Source organism: Sphaeramia orbicularis, chromosome 6 (assembly GCF_902148855.1).
Source record: "Sphaeramia orbicularis chromosome 6, fSphaOr1.1, whole genome shotgun sequence".
Classification (NCBI taxonomy): Eukaryota; Metazoa; Chordata; class Actinopteri; order Kurtiformes; family Apogonidae; genus Sphaeramia; species Sphaeramia orbicularis.
The window spans coordinates 56,808,197-56,823,993 of record NC_043962.1 but is presented as its reverse complement, the minus strand read 5'-3'; the positions used below and the strand labels follow the sequence as shown (position 1 = coordinate 56,823,993).

The 15,797-nt window shown below is 40.5% G+C and overlaps 1 protein-coding gene across 1 annotated transcript in view; it reads left to right on the top strand.

The window, feature by feature from the left end:
* myo9ab (myosin IXAb) overlaps nucleotides 1–15,797 on the top strand; it is a 128,031-nt gene that overhangs the window by 66,962 nt on the left and 45,272 nt on the right. The window contains exons 7-13 of the mRNA XM_030135647.1: nucleotides 3,270–3,386; nucleotides 3,679–3,813; nucleotides 6,306–6,427; nucleotides 7,737–7,878; nucleotides 9,175–9,370; nucleotides 9,507–9,626; nucleotides 14,407–14,482. Of these exons, the coding sequence (XP_029991507.1) occupies nucleotides 3,270–3,386; nucleotides 3,679–3,813; nucleotides 6,306–6,427; nucleotides 7,737–7,878; nucleotides 9,175–9,370; nucleotides 9,507–9,626; nucleotides 14,407–14,482 (908 nt within the window). The remainder of the gene's footprint in view (nucleotides 1–3,269; nucleotides 3,387–3,678; nucleotides 3,814–6,305; nucleotides 6,428–7,736; nucleotides 7,879–9,174; nucleotides 9,371–9,506; nucleotides 9,627–14,406; nucleotides 14,483–15,797) is intronic.

Here is a 15,797-nt window from a genome sequence, read left to right as displayed (position 1 = left end):
CTCCTTCTCCTCCTCTTCCTCCTCTTCCTCCTCCTCCTCCTCCTCCTCCTCCTCCTCCTCTTGTTGCCTATCTGCTCCCATTGTTGTGAATAATTCAGGACAGATCGACCTCCCGGACTGAGCATGCTCAGTGGGTTCCTCTGAAGACTCTCAGTCAGGATTCTTGTTCAAATGTTGGATTATTCATTCAGGTCTTACATAAGTCTGTGGGCGCACACACATCGTCAGCCTGCAGCTAAAAATATCACCAACTATCAATAATTTAAAGCTGCACTTTTTACTAAAAATATCACCGTCTATCCATAATGTATCGCCGCATTACCACAACACTTGTTCTATGTTTTTACGACTCCAGCTGTTTTCTCAGTCATGTAGGTGCTGACCAAGCTTATTATCGTTAATGAAAACTCACGAAATGACGAAAACTAGAATTGTAAAAACATTTTCGTTAACCGAAATAAACAAAAACTAGAATTAAAATTAAAAAAAAAACATAACTAACTGAAACTGTATTGTGTGTTTACAAAACTAACTAAAACGGATACAAATTCTGGATAAAATTCCCTTCGTTTTAATCTTTGTCAATGTCGGATTGATACGAAAGCGATTTATTTCGCCGTAGCAGTTTTATCTAGCAGCACCGTACAGAACTTCACGGTCCGTCACTTGTGTTCACTGTGGTTTCCAGTCGTCTTCTGGTCCCCACTCTACCTGGAAACATGGAGACTAAAGCAGCAGAGTCCTGTCTGGGATTGATTTGAATAGGAGCACAGAGAAGAAGAGAAAAGAGACCACTGAACTACAACTGAACTACAACTGAACTACAACTGAACTACAACTGAACTACAACTAAACTACAACTGAACTACAACTGAACTACAACTGAACTACAACTAAACTACAACTGAACTACAACTGAACTACAACTGAACTACAACTGAACTACAACTAAACTACAACTGAACTACAACTGAACTACAACTAAACTACAACTGAACTACAACTAAACTACAACTAAACTACAACTGAACTACAACTGAACTACAACTGAACTACAACTGAACTACAACTAAACTACAACTGAACTACAACTGAACTACAACTGAACTACAACTAAACTACAACTGAACTACAACTGAACTACAACTGAACTACAACTAAACTACAACTGAACTACAACTGAACTACAACTGAACTACAACTGAACTACAACTAAACTACAACTGAACTACAACTGAACTACAACTAAACTACAGCTGAACCACAACTGAACTACAACTGAACTACAACTGAACTACAACTAAACTACAACTGAACTACAACTGAACTACAACTAAACTACAGCTGAACTACAACTGAACTACAACTGAACTACAACTGAACTACAACTGAATTACAACTAAACTACAACTAAACTACAACTGAACTACAACTAAACTACAACTGAACTACAACTGAACTACAACTAAACTACAACTAAACTACAACTGAACTACAACTAAACTACAACTGAACTACAACTGAACTACAACTGAACTACAACTAAACTACAACTGAACTACAACTGAACTACAACTAAACTACAACTGAACTACAACAAAGCATTTAGAAGAAAATGAAAACTAATAAAAACTATCAAACCTGCTCTAAAAACTAATTAAAACAAACTGAATTAGAGAAAAAAAGTCAAAAATAAATAAAACTAAACTAGAATGAAAAATCCAAAACTATTCGAACCTTGGTCTCCAGATGCTCCACACACACACACACACACACACACACACACACACACACACACACACACACACATATATATATTTTTTTATGGTGGATTATGTTGGACCACGTCAGTCCAGCTCCAGCACCCTCTGCTTCCTCAACAGGTCTTTGGAATGTGTGCACAATGTGGTTTTTACATGGTGGTCTTGAAGGCAGCGTGCGTTGATCCAAACCTTCACTGTACCCCTCAGCATTAATGACCTTTGACCCCAGACCGTGACAGACCCAGGCTAAAAGGAAGCAGCTGGAGGAACGTTGAACAACTTATGATGTTTATCCCATACAGACCCAGGGTTACTTTTGTCGCAGCTCCCAAATGAATTCTTCCTCTATATTTCACATTTTTTAAATGATCATCACCATTTATTCTAATATGATCCTCTGTATTTTGCATTTTTTACTGTAAATCATGTATTTTCCTATATTTAATTCTTCTGATCATGTAGATCAGGGGTGTCAAACTCATTTTTTTTCAGGTTCCATATTCAGCCCAATCTGATCTCCAGTGGGTCGGACCAGTGAAATAATAACCGAATAGTCTATAAATAACAACAACTCCAAATTTTTTAGTGCAAAAAATAACATTAGATGATGAAACTATTTCAGTCCAAAACAAAAAAGATGTGAATAACTGGAAAAAACTGAAATTTCTGAAGAAAAACAAGTACAATTTGATCAGTATTCTGCCTCAACGTATGATTTCTCCATGTGCGTTACAGATCAGATCTACCAAGACACAAAACAGGCAGAATATTGTTAAAATTGCACTTATTTTTCTGTAGACATTCCAGGTTGTTCATATCTGTTCAGGTTATTGACATTTTTTTGTTAAAGGATATAAGAATTTAATGTTCTTTGTAATAAATCAAGGAGAAAAAGTTGATGTTGCCATTATTTAAAGGCATGATGTCATTATTTTTTTCACATTAAACCAAGAAGAAAATTTGGAGTCATTATTTCTAGGTTATTATGCTGTTATTTTTTAGTTTGACGCCCTTGACTGTTAACATCTTGAGGATAATTTTTGCATTTTGCTCTTTATAAATTCATCCCGGGGGCCAGATTGGAACCGGTTTTGGCCCCCAGGCTGCATGTTTGACACCTGTGACGTAGATGTTCATAAAAGCTCAGAGTAAAATTCAGGGTTATTTTATCAAAAACAGAGAAAACTGAAGAAACATTGACATTTTTCAGCAAAAATATCAATAACTGAAGGTAAAACAAAAGTGTGCCTATCCACTGTGGTTGGTCCGACTCCGTGGGTTTTACTGGTGAATCAGTGTTGGAGAGCAGCGCTGTCCACCTCATGTTCTTTCAGGTTCCACATTCAGCCCAACATGAGCTCCAGTGGGCCCAACCAGTAAAATAATGTTTACCTAAGATGAGGAATCTTCTGTTATTGGATCATCATCCAGTGTGTCTATGTGTGTTTAACTAATTGTATTTGTGTGTGTGTGTGTGTGTGTGTGTGTATTTCTGTGTGTGTTCAGGCGGGGACAGTGCGGGACTCCATGGCAAAGTCTTTGTACAGCGCTTTGTTTGACTGGATCGTGTTCAGGACCAACCACGCTCTGCTCAACAACAAAGACCTGGAGGACAACTCCAAGGTAACAACACACACACACACACACACACACACACACACACACACACACACACACACACACACAGTGGCAGCTGGACAGTCAAACCCAGTGGGAGGATCTAAAGGATCAGATTTAGCAGATGGCATCACATTCAGTCAGCTCAGGTTACACGTGTGTGTGTGTGTGTGTGTGTGTGTGATGTGTCATGGATGGAAGGAAGGATGAATACATGGATGGATGGATGATGGATGGATGGATGTTGGTTCCAGTCTCCTTGTCTGTGTTCTGTGTCTGACCTCCTCGTCTTCCTCAGATTCTGTCCATCGGAGTGCTGGACATCTTTGGATTTGAGGATTATGAAAACAACAGCTTCGAACAGTTCTGCATCAACTTTGCCAATGAGCGTCTGCAGCACTACTTCAACCAGCACATCTTTAAACTGGAGCAGGTGAGTCTGAGGACACGTCCTCATGTGTCCGTCTGGTGTTTGGTCCTCAGTCTGTGTTCTGAGTGCACTGACGGCTCTGACTATGAATCAGCAGAAAAACTGCACTGGGCAACTTTTAACATTAAATACAGGCACCAGTTTATACTTTTATTTTGCCTCAACTTTATTGAAAATGTTCAGCTATACAAAACATACATTTTGAACACACAAACATCAAGATGTCACAAAGAAAAAGCATTTGAACAAATAAATTAAAGAAAAAAAATGCATAGATTTAAAGACACAAGACACTAGACTCGTTGTTAAACCGGCCCTGGTGGACTGGAGGAGTTTACACTGGAACCATCTGGATCATTTTCTACCCGAATCTGTGAGAAACCGCTTTTGCTTCCCATAATGCACTTCACAAAAACATTTCCTAAAAGGCCCGAATGCCGTTTGGGTTTGTTCTGTAAACCAGTGGACTGTGTTTGTGATGGGGTCATCTACGAAGGTGTTCAGTGTGAGGGAGGTGATTCAGGAGCAGAAGCACAGACAGAACAACGGAGGACAGAACCAGCATTTCATTTCATTTACTTAAGATCCCCATTAGCAACTGATGATTCAGTTGCTATTCTTCCTGGGGTCTCCTCTACATTGCATTACAATTTTAATTATTTACATTAATCTTACACCATTCACACACACACACACACACACACACACAAACAGGACATATACAACAGCCCAATGCAATAAAAATAAATAAACAAAATAAGTTCTATACATTAGTACTCCTTCATCAACAGCTGTCTGATACAAATCATCAGCCATCTTTTAATATTATCAGTACTCTTTCCATTTCATGCCTGTTGTGTAAACAAGAAAAGTTTTAATTTCTTTTGAAAACATTTTCTGTTATTTTCCAACAGCAGAAACCCTGGCATCCATTCCACATACAAAACCGTCCTCTGTACCTGGTTTGTTCTGCCTGAGGCAGAGCACAGCGTGTTCACCTGGTTTGTCTTCTACAATAATTATGTTGATCAGCAAAAAATGACAGTTTTCTGTGAATAGTTTCTGGAGTTTGTGTTGCGATAATGTTATGAATAAATGACACTAAAAAATATTTCAATCCAGATTTTACACTTAACCATGTCAAACTGTTGTGCACTGCGGTTCTATTAGTTCTGTAAGGACAACCCAAAACAATTTATGCCGCTTTATTCTGTGCGACTTGCAGTTTGTGTACATTATTTTCATTAGTATTTGACCAAACAAGGATCTGAGTGGAGTTGGACACATGTGGACAAACATCTGGGAGCAAAGGCAGACAATGATTTAAATCAAACCCAACGACTGAACAGAATGAGTCCGAGCGTCTGTCACATCTGATTGGCCGGTCTCTGAGTGCTGATTGGCTGAGACAGCTCAGCAGGTGGCCAATGGCTGGAGGCAGAGTATGGAGAGCAGAGCAGCGCAGAGGCTTTGGCTGAAGGAGCTCCACTAATGGGTCCTGAAAACGACCAGTGTGTGTTTCAGTTGTGGCTGAACAGACTTCAGCTTCAGCAGCAGCTCACCCAGGCGTGTCCAAGTCATGTGAGTTCAGCTCCACATTCAGCCCAGTCGGATCTGCAGTGGGCCGGACCAGGAAAAGAAGAACAGTGAAAACAGTACAATTCTGTTCTCATCAGGTTTACATCTACAGAGTTTCCTTAAAAATCTGAATAACATGAACAATTTGAACTGTCTTAAGAAAAACAAGTGCAGTTTTAACAATATTCTGCCTCTTTTGTCAGTTTATCATTTACACATGTGCGTTACAATCGCACAAAACATTTAGTAACAGGCAGAATATTGGTACAATTAAATTTACTTTTCTTAAGACATTTCCGTTTGTTCACATTTGTTCAGGTTATTCACATTTTTTTAAATAAAAGTTTAGTTTGGTAATGTAAACATTTTCATGTAATTTTACTTTTTTACACCAAAAAACAGAACATTTGGGCTTGTCATTATTTCTAGGTTATTCTGATCATATTTTACTGGTTCTGACCCACTTCAAATCTAATTGGACTGGATGTGTCTGTATGTGGAACCTGAATTCAAATGATTTTGACACCACTGATTGTTCATATCTTCAGTGTCATTTTTGCATTTCACAAATTCATCCCGTGGGCCGGAGTTGGGCCCCGGACCGCATGTTTGACACCTGTGAGTTAACCCTTAGCACCCCAGTACCACACAGTCAGAGACACTGGAGCTGCAGGCAACACTTTATTAACATATGAGAAGTATCAAAGATGAAATGCATGCTGGGAGTGTAGTGCAACCCAGTCCCTGAGCTTTCCTCATGTTTCATGTTTTTTCGGACCCTTTGGTTTTGGGTCGTGTATTCTGTTCAACAGGGAATCACTTATTCTGGTTACATGTGGTTAACTTGTTTTGTTTTGTTTTTTTCTGTTTCCTACATATATTTCTGACCTGTGTTTGTTGATGTGTTCTGTGTTCAGGAAGAGTACAGGTCAGAGGGAATCACATGGCACAACATCGAATACATCGACAACAGCGGCTGCATCAACCTCATCAGCAAGAAGCCAACAGCACTGCTCCACCTGCTGGACGAGGAGTGCAAGTACGACTGCTTCTGGACCACAGGGATGGCACTGGACTAACACAGGAAGGACACTGGAATAATAGAAGAAGAATATGGGAAAAATACAGGAAGAATATAAGAATAATAATGGCATCATACAGGACTAACACAGGAATAAGACAGGAATAATAAAAAAATAATAATGGCATAATATAGGACTAAGACTGGAATAATATAGGAAAAATATAAGAATAATATTGGAATAATATTAGAAAAATATAAGAATAATATAGGAAAAATATAAAAATAATACTGGAATAATATAGGAATAATATAAGCATAATACTGGAATAATATAAGAATAATATAAAAATAATATAGGAAAAATATAGGAATAATACTGGAATAATATAGGACTAACACAGGAAGACCACCAGAATAATATTAGAATAATACAGGAATAATACTGGAAAAATATAAGAATAATAATGGAATAATATAGGACTATCACAGGAATAATATAGGAATAATATAAGAATAATACTGAAATCATGTAAGAATAATATAGGAATAATACTGGAATAATATAGGAACACCACAGGAATAATACAGGAAAAATATAAGAATAATATACGAATAATATAGGAATACCACAGGAATAATACAGGGATAGTACAGTACTAACACAGTTATTGACATGTATTGGTAGGATCAGTGGATTAACAGTTATGAAACAGTTTAGATCAGTAGATGGTTTAGGATGGTCCAGTGCAGGTTTAGGCCTTTAAGGGTTAATATATGAAGAATCAGAATCAGAATACTTTCATAATTCCAGGTGGAAATCAAATGTGTTTTGCAGTTGCTCCATTCAAGTAGAATAAATAGTAACAAGAAAGAAATGATCAATACTACAAAAAGAAAAAAGAAGAAATATATATAAAGCCCTAAATATATAAACATATGCATTGTTCTGAAAAAATAAATAAATGAATGAATGACTATATATATATGTGTGTGTGTGTGTGTGTGTGTATATATATCTGAAGGGGGATATATATATATATATATATATATATATATATATATATATATATATATATATATATATATAATATTTTTACCAAATATATTAAATCACTCTATTAATACACAATTAGAACAAATTTGTACAATATGTACTAGACAATACATTATCAATGTGATGATTAAAGAATTCTACATAAATCAGTGTGAAGACTGTAGTTGTGTGCGTATAATTGTGAGTATGAGGTCATGGTGAATGTCTCAGTCATGTCCGTGGTTCAGAAACAGCTGATGTGTTCACTGGTCTGTCTGCTCTGTGCACTAGTTTCCCTCAGGCGTCCAATCAGACTCTTCTGGACAAATTCAAACGCCAACATGATGGAAACAGCTACATTGAGTTTCCCGCCGTCATGGAGCCGGCGTTCATCATCCGACACTACGCCGGGAAGGTCAAGTACAGCGTCAAGGTGAGTGTCCCAGTCCGACCCACCAGCACCTGCACAGGTGGAGTTAACCAGACCCCAGATCCACAGGTGGAGTTAAACCGACCCCAGATCCACAGGTGGAGTTAACCAGACCCCAGATCCACAGGTGGAGTTAAACCGACCCCAGATCCACAGGTGGAGTTAAACTGACCCCAGATCCACAGGTGGAGTTAACCAGACCCCAGACCCACAGGTGGAGTTAACCAGACCCCAGACCCACAGGTGGAGTTAACCAGACCCCAGATCCACAGGTGGAGTTAACCAGACCCCAGATCCACAGGTGGAGTTAACCAGACCCCAGATCCACAGGTGGAGTTAAACCGACCCCAGATCCACAGGTGGAGTTAAACCGACCCCAGATCCACAGGTGGAGTTAACCAGACCCCAGATCCACAGGTGGAGTTAAACCGACCCCAGATCCACAGGTGGAGTTAACCAGACCCCAGATCCACAGGTGGAGTTAAACCGACCCCAGATCCACAGGTGGAGTTAAACCGACCCCAGATCCACAGGTGGAGTTAACCAGACCCCAGATCCACAGGTGGAGTTAAACCGACCCCAGATCCACAGGTGGAGTTAACCAGACCCCAGATCCACAGGTGGAGTTAACCAGACCCCAGATCCACAGGTGGAGTTAACCAGACCCCAGACCCACAGGTGGAGTTAAACAGACCCCAGATCCACAGGTGGAGTTAAACCGACCCCAGATCCACAGGTGGAGTTAAACAGACCCCAGATCCACAGGTGGAGTTAACCAGACCCCAGATCCACAGGTGGAGTTAACCAGACCCCAGATCCACAGGTGGAGTTAACCAGACCCCAGATCCACAGGTGGAGTTAACCAGACCCCAGATCCACAGGTGGAGTTAACCAGACCCCAGATCCACAGGTGGAGTTAAACCGACCCCAGATCCACAGGTGGAGTTAACCAGACCCCAGATCCACAGGTGGAGTTAAACCGACCCCAGATCCACAGGTGGAGTTAACCAGACCCCAGATCCACAGGTGGAATTAAACAGACCCCAGATCCACAGGTGGAGTTAAACTGACCCCAGATCCACAGGTGGAGTTAAACTGACCCCAGATCCACAGGTGGAGTTAACCAGACCCCAGATCCACAGGTGGAGTTAAACTGACCCCAGATCCACAGGGTCTGTAAAGTGTTATTAGTATAGTATTATATAGTAATAGTAGTATTATCTAGTAGTAGTAGTATTATATAGTGTTGGTAGTACTAGTCCATGGTGTACTGACTGCTGTGTTTGCTGTCCTATTCAGGACTTCAGGGAGAAGAACACAGACCACATGCGTCCTGACATCGTTGCTCTGTTGAAGAGCAGCAGGAGGGCGTTCGTCTGTGGGCTCATGGGCATCGACCCCGTGGCCACGTTCCGCTGGGCCGTCCTCAGAGCGTACTTCAGAGCCCTGGTGGCCTTCAGAGAGGCAGGACGACAACACAGGACCTGCAGAGCCGGTGAGGACCACACACAGGCTGTCTGGGACTGGGTCTGGTCCTGGGTCTGGGACTGGGTCTGGTCCTGGGGCCGGGTCTGGGTCTGTTCCTGGTCCTGGTCCTGACCGGTGACCTCTGTGTGTGTTCTGTCTGACAGGGAACAACGCGGTGGTTTCCTGCTCCGTGGGTAAAAGCGTGGACAGCTTCAGCTTCCTCCATCACCCGGTTCACCAGAGGAGCCTGGAGATCCTGCAGAGGTGTAAAGATGAGAAGTACAGTGAGTAATGAAACCCTGGGTCTGTCTGAGGTGGAGGGTTCGAATCCCAGGGCAGGACGGGCAGAGGATCAGTGACAGCAAGAAAGATAACAGTATCATATGTAATAATAATAATGACCTGAACTGGGCCGAACCGGGACAATAATAATGACCTGAACTGGGCCGAACCGGGACAATAATAATGACCTGAGCTGGGCCGAACCGGGACAATAATAATGACCTGAACTGGGCCGAACCGGGACAATAATAATGACCTGAGCTGGACCGGACCAGCAGAATAATAACTGTTCATATCTGTTCAGATTATTCACATTTTTTGTCATTTTCCCTTTTTATACTAAAAGAGAAAACATTGGAGTTGTCAGTGTTTATAGGTTAGAATTCAAAGATTCTTTATGTGAATTCATTAAATGTACAGAACAAACAGAAAACTGACTCACTAGTCGCTTTTCCATTGACCCTCAAATTGTGCAAATATAATTTGTATATAAAAATTTACCTAAAGGAAAAACAAACATTTCGCCAAAAGTCAAATTTTTCGATTAAAAGTTTTTGCGTTTGTAAGAAGTGGTTTTTCGGGTGTAGCGCAAATGAGTATATCATGCAAAACTGCAATGGACAGACCTTTTTTTGCAACTGGAGTCAAGTGAATTAAAAAAACGGATGTTGACGGATGTTACAACAAGTAAAGAAGAAGAAGAAACGTGTCAGTATGTGTGGAAACACCAGGAAACCACATCATTTTTTAATTTAGTAGGAGATAGAGGAGTCATTTATTATAATAATGAACATATGATGCAGTCTGAAGGTCAGTGGAAAAGCAACTAGTGTTGCATTAAGGCAGCTGTAGTAGATGTGGTCAGTATTATGGTCTGTCTGTGGGTGTCAGTATTATGGTCTGTCTGTGTTCATCAGTATTATGGTCTGTCTGTGGGTGTCAGTATTATGGTCTGTCTGTGTTCATCAGTATTATGGTCTGTCTGTGTTCGTCAGTATTATGGTCTGTCTGTGTTCGTCAGTATTATGGTCTGTCTGTGTTCGTCTGTATTATGGTCTGTCTGTGGGTGTCAGTATTATGGTCTGTCTGTGTTCGTCTGTATTATGGTCTGTCTGTGGGTGTCAGTATTATGGTCTGTCTGTGTTCATCAGTATTATGGTCTGTCTGTGTTCGTCAGTATTATGGTCTGTCTGTGGGCGTCAGTATTATGGTCTGTCTGTGGGCGTCAGTATTATGGTCTGTCTGTGTTCATCAGTATTATGGTCTGTCTGTGGGCGTCAGTATTATGGTCTGTCTGTGTTCGTCAGTATTATGGTCTGTCTGTGGGTGTCAGTATTATTGTCTGTCTGTGTTCGTCTGTATTATGGTCTGTCTGTGGGTGTCAGTATTATGGTCTGTCTGTGTTCGTCAGTATTATGGTCTGTCTGTGTTCGTCAGTATTATGGTCTGTCTGTGGGTGTCAGTATTATGGTCTGCCTGTGTTCGTCAGTATTATGGTCTGTCTGTGGGTGTCAGTATTATGGTCTGTCTGTGTTCGTCAATATTATGGTCTGTCTGTGGGTGTCAGTATTATGGTCTGTCTGTGTTCGTCTGTATTATGGTCTGTCTGTGTTCGTCTGTATTATGGTCTGTCTGTGGGTGTCAGTATTATGGTCTGTCTGTGGGTGTCAGTATTATGGTCTGTCTGTGTTCGTCAGTATTATGGTCTGTCTGTGTTCGTCAGTATTATGGTCTGTCTGTGTTTGTCAGTATTATGGTCTGTCTGTGTTCGTCAGTATTATGGTCTGTCTGTGGGCGTCAGTATTATGGTCTGTCTGTGTTTGTCAGTATTATGGTCTGTCTGTGTTCGTCAGTATTATGGTCTGTCTGTGGGCGTCAGTATTATGGTCTGTCTGTGTTCGTCTGTATTATGGTCTGTCTGTGGGTGTCAGTATTATGGTCTGTCTGTGTTCGTCTGTATTATGGTCTGTCTGTGGGTGTCAGTATTATGGTCTGTCTGTGTTCGTCAGTATTATGGTCTGTCTGTGGGTGTCAGTATTATGGTCTGTCTGTGTTCGTCAGTATTATGGTCTGTCTGTGGGTGTCAGTATTATGGTCTGTCTGTGGGTGTCAGTATTATGGTCTGTCTGTGTTCGTCAGTATTATGGTCTGTCTGTGGGTGTCAGTATTATGGTCTGTCTGTGTTCGTCAGTATTATGGTCTTTCTGTGTTTGTCCGTATTATGGTCTGTCTGTGTTCGTCTGTATTATGGTCTGTCTGTGGGTGTCTGTATTATGGTCTGTCTGTGTTCATCAGTATTATGGTCTGTCTGTGGGTGTCAGTATTATGGTCTGTCTGTGGGTGTCAGTATTATGGTCTGTCTGTGTTCGTCTGTATTATGGTCTGTCTGTGGGTGTCAGTATTATGGTCTGTCTGTGTTCGTCAGTATTATGGTCTGTCTGTGTTCGTCAGTATTATGGTCTGTCTGTGGGTGTCAGTATTATGGTCTGTCTGTGTTCGTCAGTATTATGGTCTGTCTGTGTTTGTCAGTATTATGGTCTGTCTGTGTTCGTCAGTATTATGGTCTGTCTGTGGGTGTCAGTATTATGGTCTGTCTGTGTTCGTCAGTATTATGGTCTGTCTGTGGGCGTCAGTATTATGGTCTGTCTGTGTTCGTCAGTATTATGGTCTGTCTGTGTTCGTCAGTATTATGGTCTGTCTGTGGGTGTCAGTATTATGGTCTGTCTGTGTTCGTCAGTATTATGGTCTGTCTGTGGGTGTCAGTATTATGGTCTGTCTGTGTTCGTCTGTATTATGGTCTGTCTGTGGGTGTCAGTATTATGGTCTGTCTGTGTTCATCAGTATTATGGTCTGTCTGTGTTCGTCAGTATTATGGTCTGTCTGTGTTCGTCAGTATTATGGTCTGTCTGTGGGTGTCAGTATTATGGTCTGTCTGTGTTCGTCAGTATTATGGTCTGTCTGTGGGTGTCAGTATTATGGTCTGTCTGTGTTCGTCAGTATTATGGTCTGTCTGTGGGTGTCAGTATTATGGTCTGTCTGTGTTCGTCAGTATTATGGTCTGTCTGTGGGTGTCAGTATTATGGTCTGTCTGTGTTCGTCAGTATTATGGTCTTTCTGTGTTCGTCAGTATTATGGTCTGTCTGTGGGTGTCAGTATTATGGTCTGTCTGTGTTCGTCAGTATTATGGTCTGTCTGTGGGTGTCAGTATTATGGTCTGTCTGTGTTCGTCAGTATTATGGTCTGTCTGTGGGTGTCAGTATTATGGTCTGTCTGTGTTCGTCAGTATTATGGTCTGTCTGTGGGTGTCAGTATTATGGTCTGTCTGTGTTCGTCAGTATTATGGTCTGTCTGTGTTCGTCAGTATTATGGTCTGTCTGTGGGTGTCAGTATTATGGTCTGTCTGTGTTCGTCAGTATTATGGTCTGTCTGTGGGTGTCAGTATTATGGTCTGTCTGTGTTCGTCAGTATTATGGTCTTTCTGTGTTTGTCCGTATTATGGTCTGTCTGTGGGTGTCAGTATTATGGTCTGGCTGTGTTCGTCAGTATTATGGTCTGTCTGTGTTCGTCAGTATTATGGTCTGTCTGTGTTCGTCTGTATTATGGTCTGTCTGTGGGTGTCAGTATTATGGTCTGTCTGTGGGTGTCAGTATTATGGTCTGTCTGTGTTCGTCAGTATTATGGTCTGTCTGTGTTCGTCAGTATTATGGTCTTTCTGTGTTTGTCCGTATTATGGTCTGTCTGTGGGTGTCAGTATTATGGTCTGTCTGTGTTCGTCAGTATTATGGTCTGTCTGTGTTCGTCAGTATTATGGTCTGTCTGTGTTCGTCTGTATTATGGTCTGTCTGTGGGTGTCAGTATTATGGTCTGTCTGTGTTCGTCAGTATTATGGTCTGTCTGTGTTCGTCAGTATTATGGTCTGTCTGTGTTCGTCAGTATTATGGTCTGTCTGTGGGTGTCAGTATTATGGTCTGTCTGTGGGCGTCAGTATTATGGTCTGTCTGTGTTCGTCAGTATTATGGTCTGTCTGTGTTCGTCAGTATTATGGTCTGTCTGTGGGTGTCAGTATTATGGTCTGTCTGTGTTCGTCAGTATTATGGTCTGTCTGTGTTCGTCAGTATTATGGTCTGTCTGTGTTCGTCAGTATTATGGTCTGTCTGTGGGTGTCAGTATTATGGTCTGTCTGTGTTCATCAGTATTATGGTCTGTCTGTGGGTGTCAGTATTATGGTCTGTCTGTGTTCGTCAGTATTATGGTCTGTCTGTGGGTGTCAGTATTATGGTCTGTCTGTGTTCATCAGTATTATGGTCTGTCTGTGGGTGTCAGTATTATGGTCTGTCTGTGTTCGTCAGTATTATGGTCTGTCTGTGTTCGTCAGTATTATGGTCTGTCTGTGTTCGTCAGTATTATGGTCTGTCTGTGTTCGTCAGTATTATGGTCTTTCTGTGTTTGTCCGTATTATGGTCTGTCTGTGGGTGTCAGTATTATGGTCTGTCTGTGTTCGTCAGTATTATGGTCTGTCTGTGTTCGTCAGTATTATGGTCTGTCTGTGGGTGTCAGTATTATGGTCTGTCTGTGTTCGTCAGTATTATGGTCTTTCTGTGTTCGTCAGTATTATGGTCTGTCTGTGTTCGTCAGTATTATGGTCTGTCTGTGGGTGTCAGTATTATGGTCTGTCTGTGTTCGTCAGTATTATGGTCTGTCTGTGTTCGTCAGTATTATGGTCTGTCTGTGGGCGTCCCATGCTTGTGTAGAATCACTGACATGTGGACTCTGTGTGTCCAGGTATGAACAGGAAAAGTCCTCGGACCCCCCTCTCTGACCTCCATGGTTCCAACGCTCTAAACGACAGACCTGGACGGTGAGTACACAGACCATAAAGGTGTTCAACAGCTGGACACTATTGCAGTATTGTTGAAATTGTGCTCAAAATGTTCCAGAAGTACTAATACACACACTGAAAGAATTTAACCGAGTTGTATTTTGGAAAAAAACAAAACAAAACAAAACAAAATAAAATAATTGGTACAATGTTCCTTCTGTGTCAGAAACATTCCAATATTAACCCTTAGTGGTCTGAGTCTATTCTGTCTGTTTTTCAGTCCTTTTGGTTTGGCCTTTATATACTATAGAAACAAATGTTTCCTATACCCATGTTTGGATCTGTTTTTTCAGCACAACTTCATTTATATCATCAATTATTTTTCTCACTTTAACCTACTATAAAAACACAAAAGGACAGAAAACACACAAAATATATATAAAATTTGAAAAATGTATATAATTTACTGCATAAATAACACACAGATGCTTAACGAACCTTTTCACAGACTTTAAAAGTGAATATTGGTTCCAAATATTAGGTATAGAAAATTAAAATTGTAATAAATTCAAACTATACTCAAATATTTGACATAAAAGCAGATCTGTACAGAGGGTTTTTTCTCCTAAAAGTGCGATAATCAAACACAGTTATCATGAGAATTAGAATTTAAATGATAATATTAACTGTCAGCAATTTTATCGCGGCTTATTGTTATACCGGTAATCATTACATCCCCAGTTGGGATCGCACAAAAATCCTGTTCTGATGTTAGTTGTGAACAAATAGAATCTGAACATTTGAACAGGATCTGAAACTGGAATGTCCGTAAAACACAATTTCAGTTCGAACACAGTTTGAACATTTGCTGATAGAACATTAGATCCTGTTGGGATCAAATACAAATGTGTTTAGGATTTGTGCAGATTTATGATGGAATTCAATTCTTCAAGGAAATAATTATTTAAAAAAAAGAAAAAACAAAAAATTTCCTTTTTAACAGTATTGTGATATATCGTGATATATCGTATCGTGATCCTAGTATTGTGATTTGTATGGTATCTCCTAAATCTTGCTGATACACACCCTTAGTCATTAAATGCAATCTAATTTAAACATGATCGTCTAATGAACGCTGTGTTCAATGGACATTATTATCATCATCAAAATTCCCAAAACTCAAGGTTCTTCATTTCAAAGTTTGACAAATAAATGTTTCAAAAAACAAAAAGTACAACATCAACTATTCAAGCTGTTTGTAGTCGGTCAGAGAAACTGTATCCATCCACACCAAGCATCTCCTTTTTTTTTTCCCTCAACTTTATTGAAAATTTTCAGGTATACAAAACATTTA